Source organism: Crocodylus siamensis, chromosome 2, assembly GCF_052110815.1.
Source record: "Crocodylus siamensis isolate JL-2025a chromosome 2, ASM5211081v1, whole genome shotgun sequence".
Lineage (NCBI taxonomy): Eukaryota > Metazoa > Chordata > Crocodylia > Crocodylidae > Crocodylus > Crocodylus siamensis.
The window spans coordinates 108,878,706-108,898,818 of record NC_143396.1 but is presented as its reverse complement, the minus strand read 5'-3'; the positions used below and the strand labels follow the sequence as shown (position 1 = coordinate 108,898,818).

General features: G+C 41.3%; 1 protein-coding gene across 1 annotated transcript in view; it reads left to right on the top strand.

The window, feature by feature from the left end:
- Positions 1–1,441: 1,441 nt before the first annotated feature.
- Positions 1,442–20,113, top strand: part of LOC149870595 (UPF0462 protein C4orf33 homolog) — a 32,135-nt gene continuing 13,463 nt past the window's right edge. Inside the window, exons 1-4 of the mRNA XM_090034726.1 lie at positions 1,442–2,928; positions 4,494–4,548; positions 15,810–15,990; positions 17,063–17,123. Coding sequence (XP_089890852.1) covers positions 2,858–2,928; positions 4,494–4,548; positions 15,810–15,990; positions 17,063–17,123 — 368 coding nt within the window. The 5' untranslated portion in view covers positions 1,442–2,857. The remainder of the gene's footprint in view (positions 2,929–4,493; positions 4,549–15,809; positions 15,991–17,062; positions 17,124–20,113) is intronic.

Here is a 20,113-nt window from a genome sequence, read left to right as displayed (position 1 = left end):
AGATACAGGTAGGTTTTTCCATACTGCTTCTACACCTCATTCCTTTTAGTGAAAAAATAGGAGTTTTGGATTAGTAAGTTTTCTAAACACAGTGCACCCCTATTTTCTATCTGGCTCACGCTTCTGTGAGAAGTGCTGAGGTGCCCATCTGTAGGGCAACAAGCAGGTAGCTTATGATTTAATCATTTTCTGATGATGGGTCCTGCAGCTTCATTAGGTTCCCTACCCCAATACAGAAGCCAGCACAAGCACTTATACACATGTAGCTGTGGGTAACAGAATACCTTAGTCTTCCCTAGCAAGACCCTTTTTTTAAACTTGTCCTATTGCTCTACCATCCTACCTGCTACAGATGAATGTAGTAAAATTGATTTACTTGCAGCGGGGCTCTAATCTATTGTCCTGAGTCCTGCCTTGATAACTGCCTGTTAAGCATCATCCCTTATATTGGCAAGAATGTGACCCAAACCTACCACCCCTGAGTGGGTATACACTGAAGCAACCAGTTTTGCTGAACTCTTCATGGGGACTATTTCATACTGTTACCCAGAATTCATAGGTTCCACAGATAAATTTTCCAGTGTGTCACCATATATCCTACATGGAGAATATTGGATTTGCTAAATTGCAGAACTCTGTCTAAAATAGCACATACATGCCCGTGACTATTTCAGCTAGATTGCCCACTAATCTGTCTCTGGGGACTTAAACAGTTCAACCTGGCAACATTGTTAAACAGGCACTGTTTTTCAAAGCAGCCTGCTTGACAAATATTTCCTATGGGCAATTTTTAGTTCTATGCCGCTTACAAATTGTGGCATACTAAATCTGATAAAACTCTGTAAACTCGTAAGATTTTTATTTCTTTGGAAAAGACATATTCCCAATGGGGACACACCAACTGATATTTCTGAACTCTACAAGTGCTCAAAATTGCTAGGCTTGTTTTGTTTATTTTTAAGTGTGATGCTTTATTCATGTGTAAAAACAGCCTCAGTAATTTTTTGGCAGTGTTTTACAACACTACAGCCAAGTTTCTTCTCCCTTTGGCCACTTTGAGAGAATTGTGGTAGCTAAATGCATAATCCTGCCTCTTGATTTCCATAATAAAACTTCAACTTTAGGAGTGAACTTGGGAATCATAAGTTTTTACAGATGAAACTATTTAAACTCCCTAAAGCTGTTTAAAATTCTTAACAGGTCCTAAACTTCTGCAACATATGGCTTATATAGGATACACCTTGTTTAACGAAGGCTAATAAAGGTTTTATTAATACTTCTTTGGATATGATCTACATAATTCACTTGTGGCTTCATAACTTGTGAGTAAAGCAGCTATCAATGAATGACAGTAAAACTCATAAAACAACTTCACTGTGCATGTTCTCTTTTGTGTGTGGATATTTTATGTGCATAGAGTCCACAGAATTGGGTCCACACTGTTACCTTAGTGGAAAACAGCTATCTGAATTTGTTAATTCCTCCAACCCATCTGTTTCCACCAACTCTTTATGAGACTTATCAAGGTCTGATTAGAATAAGAAAGTGATTTGGATTTTTAGTTATTACAAAGTTTCATGTTTCTGTAGCTGCAGACTGTCAAGGCCAAAGCTCTGCAGTCAGCGAGAAGATTGTGTCATGAAGCCTAAAATCTCTGTAATGCAAACCTAGAAAGCAACTTGATGTAAATGACCCATCTCTGTAATCTGCCCAAGGTCTTGTTTACACAATACTATTTTTGTTGTTTCTTTAGCTGCAGTCTTTTCTTTCCTGTTTTTTATTCCAATTATACCTTGATGAATCTTATAAAAAGGTGGTTCTTGTGCTGGTACTAAATTGGTGTTACTTTTAGTAAACTACTGCATGCTGCTTTTTTGGAATGTCTTGTGTGCTTTTTCCACAGAGAATAGTCTATTTCTATCCTCCATATAACCACTCTTCAGGTATTATGGTGCTGTTTTCCCAATTTTTCTTTAAATGTATTCCTTTGAGGTACCTAAACTGATAATTGATATATTGGTATTGATTTTTATGCCACTAATTATCTTAAATTACTTGTTTGGTATAATTATTTTAAGAACAACACACAAATAATATTATTCAATTTGCAAGCCAGGTGCTAGATGTTATATAAAACATCTATAAATCTCAGTCTATCTAGAGCACCTCGGGACCTGATTTATGCTCACACAAGCTAGCATTTGTTGATGTAATCTCATTAACTTTAGTGGAATTACTCCTCTACAGTGCTTGGAGTGTGCTCTAATAAGACCTACACCAAAGATCATTATCAATAGGCAACCACCTGCCTATGTGAGTGGTATCATAGCATCTGATGAAATAGGATGCCACCTACAAAAGCTTATATCTCTCTGAACCTGTTAGTCTCTGGGGTGCCTTCTGCCTGACTTTAGGCTAACACAGCTAACTACCTGTCATTTGCCTTCCTGATATGGTAAAGCTTGCAGTACAATTTTAAAACAACTAGTAAAAGAAAAGCTTTGTATTAAGTAACTGATATTTCAATTCCTAGGATGATTATCTAACACAGGTTTCACTGTTTATGTTGACAACCAATTGAGTTAAATGAATAACTTGTACTTCATGTTTTATGCTATCACCACTGTGATTAAGGAAATTGTTGAACATATCCAAATAAATTGCCACCTGTAACCTACAGTTCAGAGCACTGATCTGTAACCATAGTCAATTATTAAACACTGCCAAGGAGAGTAAATGTCATTAATCACTATTTAAATAGTAGACATCAGAAATGTGGTGCAGCTTACTTGGCTGTGATAACAGGAATTAGAGTATAAATGTGACAAACTTTTATATTTGTTTAAATCCTTCAAAAATGGCTCTGTGGATTCTAGTTTTCATTGCAGGGTGCATTGCTGATCCAGGGCTTCATGTTGCACAGGGCAGGTACTGGACATTTTTTTCTTATTACAAGTTACAGTTGGAAAATGCCTGATTTGTCTTCTTTTTATCCACTTTTTCTTTGACTGCTAATACCTTTACTACAATAAACTACATATTAAATGATTGAGAGGAACTAAGATTTACGTGTTAATACCTTTTTTACAATAAGTTTAAAAATTGAAGTAAATTGAAGGTCCATGTGTGTGTGTGTGTATATATAAAATATGCGCTAGGGTAATGAAGAGCAAAGGAGAGCTGTGAGCCATTGCAGTATGAACAGCCAGTGTCTCACAGAGGTATCATTTCCTGTTCTTTCAGTCAGCAGAAACTGTACACAGTACAGAGGGAAAATGCACAAGGCTGCCAAAAGGCCAGTTATGCCGACAGTTTCAAAGGAGTGACCTTAGCAGGTAGGAGAAAAATATTAGTGAAGAAATGGCAGCCTCAGGAGCAAAAGCTTGATGAACACAAAGTAACCTACTGTTGTATCAAAAGCTTAGGGATGAAGAAGAATAAAAACTGGAAATAGGAAGGGAATAATGTATACACAGACTTAATTTCCACTTGTGATCTTCAAAACAACATCTTTCCATCTTTTTTCTTCTTCAGAAGTATCAGGCCTGATGGAAGAGAGGCATTTTGGACACTTTGTAGCGTTGGTGTTGCTTGACTTGACAGTTCCTAATAACTTTTTTCCTCTTGCACAATGCCTAAACCCTGCTTTGTATGGTTCTTCCACCATAACAAGATTCCTAGGAGCAGTAATTAAGATGAGAATTGATTTTAATATCCCATTCATACTCATATTCTATCCTCCTAACATCCCCAGCTGCAGGTGAGCAGATGCCACAGGACTACCATTCTTAGTTCTTAGCATGGTTGTGCCTGTGTAACAGATTTGAAGACTGAATAGATTCTTAAGCAATCTCAGTAAAATTGTGTATAAATGCTACTTTTTCAGAACCACTGAGGATAACTCAGCGACTGAGAATGAGGCATTGGATAGTGACAATTTCATATATAGGAAATTAGATTCACTAGTAGGAAAAAGCAATGAACGAATGACATACTTGCAAAACAAAAATTCAACTTGTTTCAACAGCTTTTGTATTTTATTGTATGCGCTTTTCTAATTTCTTGTAAAGGCATATAAATATATATATATATCACCCTTATAAACTTGTACATAAAATTTAAGTTTTCTGCTTTACTCACCCACTCACTGTCACATCAGTAAGTCTTTGGAGCTGGCATTTAGAAACATCTTATGACTAGATTCCCTTAGATCTTGTTTTGGTTTTCTTTTACTACTTTTTGCCACTAGATGGAAGAAGAAGGTTATCAAAATGATGCCTTCATGCTACCAACCCAGTTATTTTCCTCCAGGCCCACTGCCTAAACTGTTTCTAAAATAAAGACTCTCAAAAATTTCAATTTTTGTAAACCATATTTTTATTGCTTTTTTAAATTTGTCAGCTGTCTTTTATATTGGCAGAAATAGCAAATTATGCTGTACCATTATCTATATTCAGTTGTTATCTTTTGTGTACTTGTTTTTCTTCAAATAGAAACATTTTAAGGTGTGATCGAGAGAGAAAATCACTGGAGGATGAAACAAACAAAGTAAGTGCCAGTTTGTAAGAGTTATGATGCACAAAGTCTTGTAACATGAGGTTGTTTTAAATATCCTGTTTTTCAGAGTTCTGATGTCATCTGATGTGCACTTTCTAAACAACTTATAATGCCTTAAATACCTTTGAAGTGAGAGTTGCTTGTGTTAATGGCAAACTGATATATACCAGGATGGCTCCTGCCTCCCTTGCTTCCTCTTCTCTCTCCCTCCCCCTCCCCCCCTGTTTTTTTTGCTTTGGATTCTGAAGCAGACAAATTGGATGCAAAAAAACTGCAAGCAGGAGATCTGGATGATCACAGGAACATTTTTGTTTGATTTACCTAATTTCTATGTTAAAGATTAAGACTGTACTGTGTAAACGTTTGGTGGGACATAGCATATAGAGCTCAAGAAATCAGTCAGCTTATTTAAATGCAGGCAAGTAGCTCTTTACATTGCCTTTTAATTATGATATATAAACCTGACCTTCATCTGATTTGCATCTAGTTGAGATGGGAAGTCAGTATCTAGCATTTGCAGTGCAATCTGTTACAGTGGGGGGAAAAACAAACAGCATGAATCCTTTTTCAAAATAAAAAGACATCCTTTGGCATCTTTAAAGGCTGAGAAAAGAGCTGCTTTATTTTGCTCTTCAATTCATCTTATATTTTGAGAAACCCAAGCTTTCAGCAAGCAAGTATACAAAATACCATTTTCAATGGATCCTGCCTCAGTGGGAGTCTTTGTGCAATGGCTTCTGGGGTCTTGGATCAAGTTCTCTTTATTACCAAACTAAAACATCTTAAAGAATTTCTATAACTCCATGCATGCAGTATAGCCTTTTTTTTTTTTAAAAAAAAAAAAAGAGTATAAATTAATTTATATAAACTAGGTAAAATCCTCATCCTCATTTTTCACTCCTTTATGCCAGTTTAGAAGAATTTGATTGGTATAAAGTAGATCCTAAAAGTTCTATCCAGTCAGATTAAGAATTCATTGGAAGGTCCCTTTCCAAGGCCTGATTATAATAGGTACCTGAAGAGGCCATTGTAATTTAAACTGCCTTTCTTCCAACCTATCTTCATTACAATGGGGGTCTCATCATTGTCCCCCAGGACTGGGAAAACGAGCATGATTTTTAAGTCACTATGGCTATATGTCCCTTAGCCTGAGAGTTCCTTTTTTGCCTTAAGAAAGTCACAGCACAGAATTTCACTTTTGGTGCACTTCCAGTCCTGTCATAAATATGCACAAAGCAATTGTTAATATACTGCATACACAATGTACAATCATTGCTCTCAATCACAATGTCAGCTCCATTTCTAAGGTATACTTTACTAAAGTTAGTTACAATGCATTCATCATCATATTATTGACATTTGATAACCTATATTTTATTTACTGATAATTTTCTCCTTTCCCATTTAGTAAATGCATTATTTTATTGTGTTCCTGAATATTGACTTGACAAATGCCCTGGGGGATGCTTTAAGACTGATTCTGGAAGACTTATTTATGTTGGCTAGAATTCAAACATGTAAACAGTCCCAGGAAGGTCGAATGGCCTTATTTTCAGTCGGCACTGACATAGATCCTACGTGGGAATCAGATGCTTAAAACCTCAGTTTTCCCAGAGAGCTATACTGATAACTAATCAAAAACTATAATGTGGTGGTGAACATGTTTAGTTCAGCACCTTAGGGACATAAACAACCTGCATATTAGGCTCCTCTTACCCTTACATGATTTAAATCTGGATCTCCCACTCTTCTGGAAGGGAGAACCTTTACCACGAGGCTGTAGAATTGGTTACATGAGAGCGCTCACTTCACCTTGCCTGGTCCCCTGGGCACAAGCAAGCAGGAGTTAATGGGCTGGAAGGAAAACACACAAAAAGCAGTCTGCCTTTATAGCCCATAGGTTAGGGCACTGCCTTGGAAAGAGGGGAGCTCTAGATGAAGGTCTCTGCTACCAGGATTACTTATGGTTTTCAATTACTACCTATGTAATGTACAGTTCATTGAGTGTTTAGGGAGCAAGAGGTAGAATGGGTGGCACTGGCTCCCAGGAGAATGCCCTACTGCCACCAATGGCATATTTCCTTTTGCTTGCTCCTAGGCAAGTGCCTTAACTGCAGGACTATTGGCAAATGGAAGTGAGAAGATTTTGAATCACTGACCTTCAGAAACTTACCATGTGGCTAGGTTCAATAGTGGATGTTTGTGTTGTGCATTATGGAGACAACTTACAAATAGCTCAAGTAGGGACAGAAGAAAGCGAAGGGGACAGAAATTTAAACTTACCCCTATGCTTTAGAGGTTCCTATTAAGCACTTTCAAGTATCTCCAGCTTTTTTTGAAAAGCATTTGGAAGGCTTTGAATACTTCCCACTTTCTGTATAGAGTGCCTGGGCACATAAACCTCTTAGCCCTATTTTTTAAATCTCTCCTTTGACTCTAAGGAATCCTAAGCACCTAGGATTTTGAATTGACCTCCAAGACGGTGACTATTTGAACTTGCCCCAGTGTGTCCTATTACAAGAGTAAGGTTAGAACAACCAGGCCCTCTGTGTTGGTATTGTAGTATTTTAATAATATTCTTAATTATAATATTAAACAGCATCTTCTGAAGAATTTACAGATACAGAGACTTGGTCCCGTAGTAGCAAAGCTATGTATATTTCATGAGTTTTTTCTTTTGCTAAAAAACACGTCTAGCTGCAGTTGCTGTACTGAACAGGAATGTCAAACAGGTAATATTTATGGTTATGTTAGGTATGATTATGTCAAATTTCAGGATGTTTTGGAGCTAAAGTAATACATGTTATTACACGTTTGAGTGTGTAGTATATTCCCCAGTACATTGAGAGTACATCGACACAAGAAAGAAGTTACATTATTAAGACTGGTTCACAAACTGGGTATAGCCAACACTGGTTAAAATAGCAGTAAAAATCCTCATTTCCCATACAGGTTTGAACTCAAATAGGAAATCCTGTAAATAAAAGATACCTTTTGTTTTCATTGCTGCTTTGACTGAGTTAATTAATTCGCCTTAGCCAACCTGCATTAAGAACATACATTTTTTTTTTGCAGCACAGATATATCCAAAAACACCTTTGAAGGAATTTTCAGTTGGAATATATTAGGAATATAGAATTTGCATTTGTGAATGGGATCATTACAATGTTTATCTAATATCCTGCCTTGGGTAGTACCCCAATCTCTTAGTTCAGTGGCTGGTAACTCTCTCCTGTATTATGCACTTTGCCAAGTATACAGTGTTATGCATCAGGAAAAGATTTCTTTCCAAAACTGTGCTGCAGGTAACAAGTTTACACTTTGATACAAATGGTAGTTGTCATTAAATTACCCATTTCTTTAATTCTAGGCATGGTATTTGTGACTTCTAAGAGTTAGCTATATGTCTTTGCAAATAGCATTTTCTTTCTCTTCAATATTTTATAGACACTCTAGATAGTGATCCCTGTAGTTAAGGTTCTCTGGCAGTTTCAATAATTAGATTGTGTTTTAGTTGCCTATTACTTTAACAGTTTGGGAAGTAGTTTCTGTACAAGGTTTCTACTTTAGGATGATTTTCTTTTTTTCTTCTTTTTTCTTTCAGCAAAAACAGTTAAGTTCTTTCCAAGAATGAGGTACCACTTTAACTTTTTTAAACTGTTCTGTTGACAAATTCTCATGTTTCAGTGTTTTGGAACAAAGACCTGAGATTCAGTGGGAGTCAGCTTATTATTAGTCCTCTCCCTTTTGCAGTCTCCGTGAAAATCTGACCAAACTTAGCCAAGTAACAGGCTCCCAAAAATCTCAGTTTGCACATCTTCAGTAAGGACTTGTGTAGTTTGGCCGATTTAATGTATCTGAAGATATTGCTTGTTCTGGATTTTCTCCGCCTGTGCAACAGAACTGAGAGCATGAAGATTGGCCTTCCTTTACTGTAAATGCTGTATCTCCCAGTACCAAAGTAGTGCAGAGCAGGAGGAAACTCCTTTGCTTAAATTCAGAAGGGTGGAAAGGTGGGCGTGAGACATGCCACAGTGTGGGATTAGGACATAACGCTAAGGATGTTTAGTGAGGGAAAGATTGAGATTCAGATATGTAGGTTAGAGACTGACCTGAAGTGAAAAATTAAATGGAGGAAAGGTAGCGGGGCAGGATGTTCAGGGATATTTAAAATTAACTGGATTGAGGAGCTAAGGACTTGATGGTGGAGGTGGCCAAGAATTTCCTGAAGTCAGTATGTTAAACTAACACAAATTTGGACAAATTAAGACTTCAGGAAGTATATTAGGAATAAGCAGAGTCTACAAACAATGGAAGAAGGGACTGTTCAGCAAAGAAAAGTCTGTCTTTCTGTCTCAAGAGAGCACATTGGAAAAGCTTGGGTTATTTAATCTATCAAAATAATGGCTGAGAGGGGATATAACTGCTGTTCCTAAGTTCATCTGGGAAGTAAAAATAAGGGAGTGTTAAGGATGATGTTGGTACTAGATCAAACAGGCACAAACTGGCCATGATTAATTCAGACTGGATATTAGAAGCTGAGTCCTAGCCATTAGAGTAGGGGTGGACAATTATTTTGGGCAGAGGGCTGCTTACTGAGTTTTGGCAAGCCATTGAGGGCTGCATGACATGCCCAGGGCAGATAAATATCAATTTTCTAAACTGTTTAGGGGCCCCACAGGCCAGATAGAATGGCCTGGCAGGCCACATTTTGCCCACCCCTGCATTAGAGCTTCCAGTGAGAGTAGTGCAGGGGAAAGAGCCTAACTGATTTTAAGGTGGAGTTTAATAATTATGAAGGGGTTGATATGATACGAGGCCTGCAGTAAGAGAGGGCTAGACTCAGTGATCTGAAAAGTCCTTTCTAATCTTCTGTTTCTTATTTACTGCACACTATGTTCTTAGTATAGAATTATTAATTTTTAGGAGCTCTTCCGAAATCGTTGTTGTTACTGTATCTGAATGCTTCACAAACATATTTTTTTTTTTTGTGATAACATCCCTGTGGGTGATATGGCATTATTATCACTGTTTTTCAGATGGAAAACAGATGCATCAGGATTATCAGAAGCATTCACTAATTTTGGAACCCCAATAAGAGATGCTCATCTTCAGCCTTTTTAAAAAGAGAATATAACCTTTTTTATTGGTTTGTTCAGAGCATAACTATTGTTGATACTGACTGTAATTACAGTTGTGGATGGTAAACTTACCAAGTTCGGTTTAGCTGACTTATCAGGTATCACAGTGGAACTCTGTAAGAGGCAGGAGTTTTCCATAGTATCATTTAACTGTCTTGACCAGGAAGTAGTCATCCTATCCCTTCTTGTAGATCCCAGTCTCATTTACTACAAGTTTTCCAGTATCTGCAGAAAATAAGATAGGAGTCCTAGAGACAACAGCCTTCACTATACAGCCTAGATTCACTCTTCCATGCATGGAGTTATGTTGAGATTCTCTTGGAAATGGAATAGAATGGAAATGCAAAGAAACAACATAAGAGTGGTGCATAGGCATATTGCATCTTTTGAGTGCTTGGCTTTGCAACCTAGTGTTGTTATGTTTTCTATGCCTTTTTTTTTAATTCAGTAATTTATCTCATGAGTCTTATACATTGCTGCTATATCTTAGACAGACACGAGAACTCCCTAGTCTTTTTAATTTTACAAGAATCTTATACAGTGTCAAACTACAAATTATTTTGTTTGTCCATTCTGCGATCCATTCTCCATCATTTAATTTAATCTGAAACTTTTAACTATTCTCTATTAACTTGATTAACTTAACCTGCTTTTTTATAATGTTGGTATATAGAATAAGGTCAGGGTAATATAAAGGAAGAATCTATAGACCCTCACACCCACAAACAGGTTGGAATTGTTGTGCCCCGCCTACCCCTTAACAGAGTTTCATAGTTAGTAGGGTCGGAAGGGACCTGAGCAGATCATCAAGTCTGACCCCCTGCCATGGCAGGAAAGAGTACTGGGGTCAAATGACCCCAGCAAGGTCAAGCCTCGTCTTAAAGACCCCCAGGGTAGGTGCCAGAACCACTTGCTTGGAAGTTGGTTCCAGATCCTAGCCACCCTGACAGTGAAGTAGTGCCTCCTGATGTCTAATCTGAATTTACCCTCTGCCAGCTTGTGACGTTATTTCTAGTCAGTCCTGCTAGTGCTCGAGGGAACAGGGACTTCCCCAATACCTGCTGGTCCCCTCTGACTAGTTTGTAACAGGCCACTAGATCCCCCCTCAGCCTTCTCTTTTGGAGGCTGAACAGGTTCAGGTCCCGTAGCCTCTCCTCATAGGGCCTGCCCTGCTGCCCCCTGATCATGCGAGTGGTCCTCCTCTGGACCTTCTCCATGTTGTCCACATCCCTCTTGAAGTGCGGTGCCGAGAACTGGACGCAGTACTCCAGCTGTATCCTTACCAGTGCCGCATAGAGGGGGAGTATCACCTCCTTGGATCTGCTTGAGATGCATCTGTGGATGCATAACAAGGTACAGTTTGCCTTCCTGACTGCATGCCCACACTGCCAGCCCATACTCATCTTGGCATCAATGATGACTCCAAGATCCTTTTCTGCCTCTGTACTGACGAGAAGGGAGTTCCCCAGCCTGTAGGTATGCTGCTTATTCTTCCTCCCCAGGTGCATCACCTTGCAGTTGTCAGTGTTGAATCCCATCCTATTCTCATCTGCCCACCCTGTAACCTGTCTAGGTCCGATTGTAGCCTATTCCTTCCTTCTAGTGTGCCCACATCCCCCCACATCTTAGTGTCATCAGCAAATTTGAACAGGGTGCTTTTCACCCCCTTGTCCAAGTCACTGATGAAGATGTTGAACAGCGCGGGCCCGAGGACTGAGCTCTGCGGAACCCCACTGCCCACATCCCTCCAAGTCGAAAATGACTCATCCACCACCACTGTCTGGGTGCGGCCCTCCAGCCCATTGGTGACCCATTTGACTGTGTAGGTGTCAACACCACAGTCCCCCAGTTTTTCTAATGAGAACAGGGTGAGAGACAGTGTCGAAGGCCTTCCGAAAGTCCAGAAAGACTATGTCCACTGCTACCCCTGCATCTAAGGATTTGGTGACCTGGTCATAGAAGGCCACCAGGTTGGTCTGACAGGACCTGCCTCTAATGAACCCGTGTTGGTTGCCCCTAAGCATAATCTCCCCTGTTGGCCCCTCGTGGACATGTGCATGTGCAAGAATAATTCTCTCAAAAAGCTTATCCAGGATCGAGGTAAGGCTAAGTGGCCTATAGTTCACCAGGTCCTCCTTCCTCCCTTTTTTGAAGATGGGAACCATATTAGCCCTCTTCCAGTCCTCTGGCACCACACCAGAGCACCACGAGTGCTCATAAAGTCGTGCCTGGGGTCCCGCAATGACCTCTGCTAATTTCTTCAGCACTCTGGGGTGGAGATCGTCTGGACCAGCTGATTTAAATACGTCCAGTCCCTCCAGAAGTTCCCTGACTAGATCCTTCCTGACCCTTGGCCTAGGTGTGCCTCCCCTGGGGTTTGAGGGGGGCCCAGTGGTTGGGCTGTTCACTTCTCAGGAAAATGGAGGCAAAGAAGTCGTTAAATAGGTTAGCTTTGTCATCTGGTGTGACGACCAAATTTCCTAGCATGTCTTGCAGGGGCCCCATGTTACCCGGTACCTTCTTTTTGCCCCCTATGTATTTAAAAGAGGACTTCTTGTTGTCCTTCATCCGGGAAGCTAGTTCCAGTTCCATCTCCGCCTTGGCCTTCCCAACTGCCCTCCCGGGTCCCCGAGCAAGCGCAGTATAATCCTCCCTGGTGATGGCCCCTCCCTTCCATTGGGTCTCCCTTTTACCTAGAAGACATTTGTGGATGCTTTTGGTGAGCCATGGGGGCTTGTGTGCCCTCCTGCTCCCTTTGATCCGTGTTGGGATTACCTCCCTTTGGGCTTGGAGGATCGTCTCCTTAAGGAGCGACCACTCTTCTTGGACACCTGGCTACCCTCCCTTCTGGGACCTCAGTGGTTCTCTGACTATTCTCCTTAGTTCATTGAAGTCCACCCTGCTGAAATCTAGGGCTGCTGCCTTGCTGCAGGCCTTTGCCACCTTGTGCTGGATGGTGAATTCCAGCAGGCAATGATCACTGTTGCCCAGGTGGTTGAGCACCTGCAGCCCCCTCACCAGGTCGTCACCGATGGCCAGCACCAGGTCCAACAAGGTGTCTCACCTGGTGGAGCTGTGCACCTCCTGGGTTAGATGGAGGTCCTGCATTTGGGCTAGGAACCTACGTGAGTGTTCAGACCTGGCTGACTGCTCTTCCCAGCAGATGTCTGGCAAGTTCAGGTCACCCATGATGACCACGCTCTTTGACCTAACTACCTCCGTGAGCTGACTTAAGAATTCCTGGTCTAGCTCTTCCCCTTGGTTGGGTAGTCTGTAGTAGACACCCACCATTAAGTCTCTTTCCCCTCGACTGCCTTGTATATTAACCCAGAGCACTTCTGTGTGCCCCTCCTCTGACTCTGTGCTACCTGGTGAGGATGTGTATTCCTCCTTAATGTAGAACATTACACCCCTGCCTTTCCTCCCTGTCCTGTCCCTCCCATACAGCCTATAGCCCTTGATATTCACCACCCAGTCATGTGTTGGATCACACCACGTTTCAGTGAACCCCACTATGTCTGGGTTGATGTCAGCTAGCAGGAGGGTAAGTTCCTCCTGCTTGTTTCCCATAATACGAGCATTTGTGTAGAGGCATTTGAGGCCTCCTGTGGATGTGTGCACTGGTCCCCTAATCTCAGCATTGCCCTGGCCCCTGTTGCTTACCTGTGTATATGTTCTGCTTGTCGGTCCAGGCTGGGCTGTACTTGTGAGTGCTGCTTGGTTTAGTGGTCCAAGGCTTCCTCCTCCCTCATCTTCCCCTTCCCCTGACTAGCCTAGTTTAAAGCCCGCCGGAGGAGATCTGGCAACCTAGAAGAGAACACACGCTTACCTTTAGGGGAAAGTGGAGCCCATCCCACCCGAGCATGTCTCTCTTCATAATGTGTGGGTCGTTGTCAAGGAAACCAAAGCCCGCCTTAAGACACCATTCCCAAAGCCGCCAGTTGGTCTCTGCGATGCACGTCTCATGCCGTCTTCCACGTCCGCTCTCTAGTAGAACAGAAGAGAATACCACCTGTGCACCTATCTCCTTCAGCACACCCCCCAGAGTGTGGTAGTCCACCATCAGGTGATCAGGGCTTCTCCTGGCTGCATCATTAGTACCCACATGGATTAGGACCATGGGGTAGTAATTGGTGGCCTGGATCATCCCTGTCACATCATGAATCTTTGCTCTGGGTAGGCAGTAGGTGTCGAGGGCTCCTGGTGACAGATGGGCTCCTGTATCTCTCAGGATGGAGTTGCCTATGATGATCACTCGACGCTTTCTCCTCCGGGACTGCTTAGCTCCTTCGGCCTGTTCAGAGCATGGCGAGTGTGGAGTTGCCTCCTCTCTGGTTGCCTCCTCTCCCTCCTTCTCCAGTGTTGCTAGGGCCTTGTACCTGTTCTCCAGCCGGACTGGAGGAACTAGTACTGCTGTGTTACGAGCAGCCCTGGTTCTGGAGGTGACCGTCTGCCACTCTGCAGTGGAAGGCACCTCCCAAGGTGCTTCTTCCTTGTGTGTGTGGCCCTGCAGGGAAAGAAAATAGCCATCAGTTTCTTCCTCCACCTCCCTGATTCCTCTCAGCCTGCTAACCTCCTCCTGGAGCTTCCTCACCTGCGCCTTCAGGGCCCTAAGGCGGGCACCTGCAGGACAGGTGTGGGGGTCCCCAATCCCTGCCCCCCCCGGGCCTTGCTGGGCAGCCCCCACAGGCCAGGGGGTGGGAGGAACGCCAGCTCCCCCATGGGCTCTGTCTGGGTGGAGGCCTCAGACAAACCCCAGGTAGCCTGCTCCCCCCGGGCAGGGGCCCTGGCAGCACTCTGTGTGGACACCATCATAGGAGTTGCTGCTTGTTTTTAGCTTAGTGCAGTGCCTTCGCCCTGTCCTAGTAGGAGTTTCCCTCCTGGCCCTTCTGCTCGCCCACCGGTGCGAACGCTGATGCAAATGCACCTGTTTGCGCAGCACAGCTCGGGGTGTGGCTCCCTACTGGCTTAGCTAAGAGGGATCCGGGGGGCTTCTCCTATGGATCCGGCTCAGCTGTGTCCGGTCCCCCTGCCCTCTTACCTTAGGGGGATCAGCTGCTGCTGCCCCACTGCTGGCTCTGCTGCTGCTGCGTCCGCCTCCGCCTCGGGTCTGGTAAGAGGGCACAAGGGCATGTGGGACACACATATGCCTGGATCCCTCCTCTCCCCACTGCTCCTGGCTCCTGAGTGCTGGTATAAAACAGTATTTCAAAACCAGAATATTGTAAATACCCTCTTCAGTGGTAGAATGCACTTTTGAGAATACAAATAACCAAACATAATCTGTTTCCTACAGTCCAAAGACTCATATTAAACTTCACATCAGCCTTCATGGTTGTCAAAATACTTCCCTTGTCATCCAGTAAACTACATGCTAGCAGGCAGTAGAAAGTCAGATTCTCTGTCCTCCTTATAGCTTTTGATTCCAGTGTGTCCCATGCAAGGTGGTACTATTTAAGTCATACAAGCCAGCATTTCCTATCTCTTGTATCTCCAGAAAAAAAAAAGTTTGATAAATTAGGAGAAGGGAACCAAGAGCAACATTAACTATGGTACCTTGGAAAGGACAGTATCTTATTTGGAGAACTAAACAAGTGCCACTGATACTCCTCTCATACACACAGAGGCACATTATGAGATTACTATGCATCAGTCACTGCCTCAGCCTTGATGCTACATTTGTACTCTGAGGCCTACCACATGCATACAGGAAAGGAAGAAAAAAATCCCATGGAGCAGTGGATTCTTCAATAACCTGGCTTCTTAAGGAGGGGGGAGTGCCTATAGTGTTCATATACCTGATTATGTTTGTACAGAAGAATTGCATTGTCTCCACTGTCATGTGACCTTATATGACTATGGAGGACAAACTTTATAGAAGTTTGCTGTTGCACCATTTACTTATTTTGTATTATTGCATTAGTAAACATATTTGTTCTGTTAGAATAGCGAATTTATGTATTTATTTAGTTGATTATTCTAAGATCCAATTAAATAATGAATTGAATGAAAGTAAAAAGTATCTGGACATAGTCTGCCCAAGGATGGGGAAGGATGGCACCCTGCATTTATCCATTTTATATTATTATTACTACTTCTCTTTTTCTGTAGCTGGAATACAGGATTACAAATACCTGGGACAGCATACCGGTCATGCATGAGCCAGTGATCATCACATTTAAGGCAGGTGATGGAGGACTGATAATGGAAGTGAATTCCTTGTACTTTGATGATCCTCCAGCCCCACCTGGTGAGCCAGGATTTCCTTTTGATGGACTTTGGGACTATGAAGGTAAATAGATATTATGTTTATGCACAACTACAGAGGTAACTTTTGGAATACGAAAAAGATCAATGCATCTGCACTAGTGTCTGCTCAGAGTTGCAAACCATTGAAACAATAGCTCAGAGAAAAATAAAAGGTGCTTCCTGTTTATTGGTGGTATTTGCTTTTGGTGCTAAACATAAAATGTCAAGATTTTTAGCTTGCTGATGATCAAACCAAGCAGAGAAGAAAAAGAAAAATAAGGGATGATCGCAATTTGAAGTTAGGCACAATTTAATGAGTCACTTCTCATTGGTCTTTCAAGCAAACAGAATTTGGTTTCTGAGTGGAGTTGACCAGTGCCTGTGACTTTTCTTTTCAGAATTGCTCCCTCAACAAGAACAATTTTAAAAAGATTGTGTGTGTGACTTTACATTTTTTGCAACTTATGAAGTAAAATGTTCAGTATAAGAAAGAGATTTTTTAAAATGAAACTGGTTAAAATAAAACGAAAACAAAACTTTAATTGAAAATGTAAATCAAACCTGTTAGAGTATGTCATATATCATTGTTCATTAAAGCATCTCCCATAATGGCAGGTCTTCCAGGGAACAAGCCAAACCAGATTAGTTGACCTTCCTTTTTCAATACCGATTCTGCCAACTTCTAAATAGATCAGTATTGAACTGCACAGCATGCAAGCCTAGAATTCTCACCTGCGGGTTTTATAATTTGGCCTGCAGGAGGAAAACAAACACTGTATCAAAGTGCAAGTGTATCACACCTTTATAATGATCTTTCCTTGCTCTACAAAACCAGATCAGGTTAAAAAAGAGTGTACAGGGCATTCGTACTACTTGTAAAGATGGAAACTATCCAAGTGTTTATTACAGATAGCACCCTTGTGCCCCATTTGTTGTGTTTGCCTTGGTATAACATGTTAGGGATTTCCCTTCATATTTCCATTTGAAGGCCTTTCCAAATGATACTTAACACCCTGTTTGTCTGTGCATATTCCAGATTCAGCCAGTTTGATTCTATACCCAAATACTTTTTTAAGGCTCACTTTGGGTTTTTTTGTTTTTTTGTTTCTTCATAGTTGTTGAAGCCTTTTTTCTCAATAGCAAGACTAAAGAATATTTGGAAGTGGAACTTTGCCCGTAAGTTTTGATCATCAGAAAATGGATGATGCTGTCTTGACTTATCTGCTGTGATCATTATACTTTATTTAGGTTTGGTCATACCACTAATATATTTTTTTTCTCTATTTTTGTCAATAGCATAAGGTAGCTGGCAACCACGTTGACGCACAAACTGGTTTGGGGAGCAATAGTGTTTGAAATTAATTATTTTTTTAAATAAAAGTTTATATACTGTGTAATTCACAGTGGGGAGAATGGAGGCCTAGTATTACTTGAGGTAAGTGTGAGAGAGGAGATTAGGGGTTATTGTACCTGGTGAGAGATAGTTGGAGCAGGTGGAATATCAAGCTGCAAACAGACATTGCCTGTTTTATTTATTGATTTAAAATGTATTTATTTATTTAAAGTTTTACGGTGGCACAAAGCCCGAACAGATGTCTATACACCTTGTCATGCAACAAATGCCCAAAACTGTGGCAGCGACATGGGTGGTAAAAGTTTGCTCCCCTTCTGTGTGGTGAGGTTCTGGTTGCATTGTGGTGGGACAGCACAGATGGTCCGGAGCTGCCTGTGCTATCCAACCACCCAGGCAGGAATTCCCAAGGCTTCAGAGGCCCAATCCTGGGGCTGCTGGAGCATTCCTGGGGCAGTCGGGATTGACCCCCTGAATGTCCTAGGGCTGGACTCGATGATCTCCCGAGGTCCCTTCCAGCCCTAATGTCTATGAAATCTATGAAATCTGTCTGGGTTTCCCCATTTGTAGAAATGTACCCTGGGAATCTCCAAGTTAAGAGGGTTACTCATGCTTTAGCACCCTGACTCATGGAGTGTCTCCATAAATGAGGAGCCCTAGGTTCCTCTGCAGAGGCCCACCCTGGAAATCCTCAGTGTCCATGTATTGTGTTGAAATACCCCAACTCAGGGCACATGTCTGTAAACTGAGGAAGGCGGGGTTCCACTATTTGCAGTTGTCCTGAGGGATCAGGCCTCTGAAGCAGCAGAGTGGCACAGGCCCAACCTTGTGGGGCAACAGGCAACATCCTTGTTACCCAGTGAAGCAGATCAGTTGATCCTGCTTCAAGGATCACGTTGGTTTATAGTCTAAGGCTGCCTATAGACATTCTTTTTCATGTTCTAATTAAAATGCGAATAAACAGGCTCAATTCACTGAGTATGCTCTGCATTCTAATTAAAATGTTCTAGCATTGCCTCAGCGTCATGTGTGTTAAGCCCCCTGATATTCCAAAATAGCCACGGGGTCACCTCTTACTAAAGCTTGTTGAATAAGCTTGAGTTAAAGCATTGCACAGACATTTTGAAATGTCAGGGGGGGCTTAATACAGATGACAGTGAGGTGTTTTAATTACAGCAGCTCTCTGGGAACCGCACTTAATTAACCCCACCCTCCCCTTCCCTCTGAGCATGTGTGTAGGCAGCCTAAGATGTCAAGTCATGTCTTGTACTGCAGTCATGATTTGAAGGATGGATAGAATAACTACCTAGGAGGTAAAACTTAATTCCAGTGTTATACCTTCTTCTCCAGAACTTGGAAATACCTTGCTGTCCCCAATTTTGCACAAGAAGAGAGCTACAGCAAGTCTTGTTGTGCATAACTTGTGGAGCTTTGCAACATTTTAGGTTGGATTTAGGATGACAGGGGGTACCTTTTTTCCCCAGGTACACTCCCAACGTTCCCCAGTGCCTGATAAAGAGTGGAAGACCCTTTAGCTATCTAGCATGCTCACAAAATGTAGCCATCTAGTAGGACTGATTTTTCACTTTGGATCAGTATTTTATTGACCTAAAACAGACATGGAAAGGATGCTAATCCTACAGAAAAAAGGTCTAGTCCATAGGTACTCAGAAATACAGAAAAAACAAATTAAGATTTAGAATTCAAATCAAATTATTTGATTGGATTCTTATATCTGAATATTTTGCTTGTATTTGGTAGAAACATTATCATTCATACATTTATATTCATATATATAGGTAGAAACATGTGAGGTTTTTTTTGTTGTTCAGGGCCCTAAAATCTGAGGATCCCTTATCCACCTAATCCCTACACCCAAGAAATTTTGGATTCAGAGCATTAGTTAACTTGGATACTTCTTGGTTTTCATTTAAGATTATCCTTATTAATTAGAAAAAATGGTTTACTCCATTTCAGCTTAATGGAACATAGCCTACATTCCTTCCCATGTATGAAAACCTATTTTTGATTAAGAGTAAATGTATAGTAATTTAATTTTTAGTTTAAAAATATGTGATCATTCCTATAAACTGTGAAATATACTATGCTAGAAATAAGGCATTTATATGCATTAGTTTGACTGGTTTATTAGAAATCACACTGCCTCTGACTTTGCTGGCGGCTGTAATCTGACTAATTATGGTCATAGAAGTGAGGTGGTTTTAAAAGAAATCAGGGATTATGATGCAGTGTTTGTTTGTTTCTTGCTGGGAGAAATGTCAGTTATCTGCTGAATATTCCCATGGTTGTGGCATCCTTTACAACATTTTCAAATTAGAATAATTTTAGAGTTGAGAGAATGACACATTAGAAATCAGTCAAGGCTCAGAAGTCATCAGAAGCACTAAGAGTGACAGTTAGAGAGCTTGTAATTGTTTCCAGACCAGAAGATGCTGTATATCATAGTGATCTAGTTATTCTTATTGCCTTTATCAATAAAATATGGAAATTCTTAGTGACCCCACCCACAAAAAAAAAAAAGAACAATAAAGAAAACCCACTCTACTGGTGACAGCTCTACAGTTAACTTTCAGTGACATAACCATTTATTTCTATTTGTTTGTAGTTTTTTACACTTTTTATAGGTTAAATTGATACGAAGTCCTATTAAACTCATTTTAAACTGGCCTGGGACTTTGTTTAGGTTTAGATCACATTAACACAGGCATGAAGCATTTCTGAAAACGAATAAAATAAGGTTAATCCCAGAAAAGGCAGGATCAGGTGATGATATGAAAACTAAGATCCAGAGGGT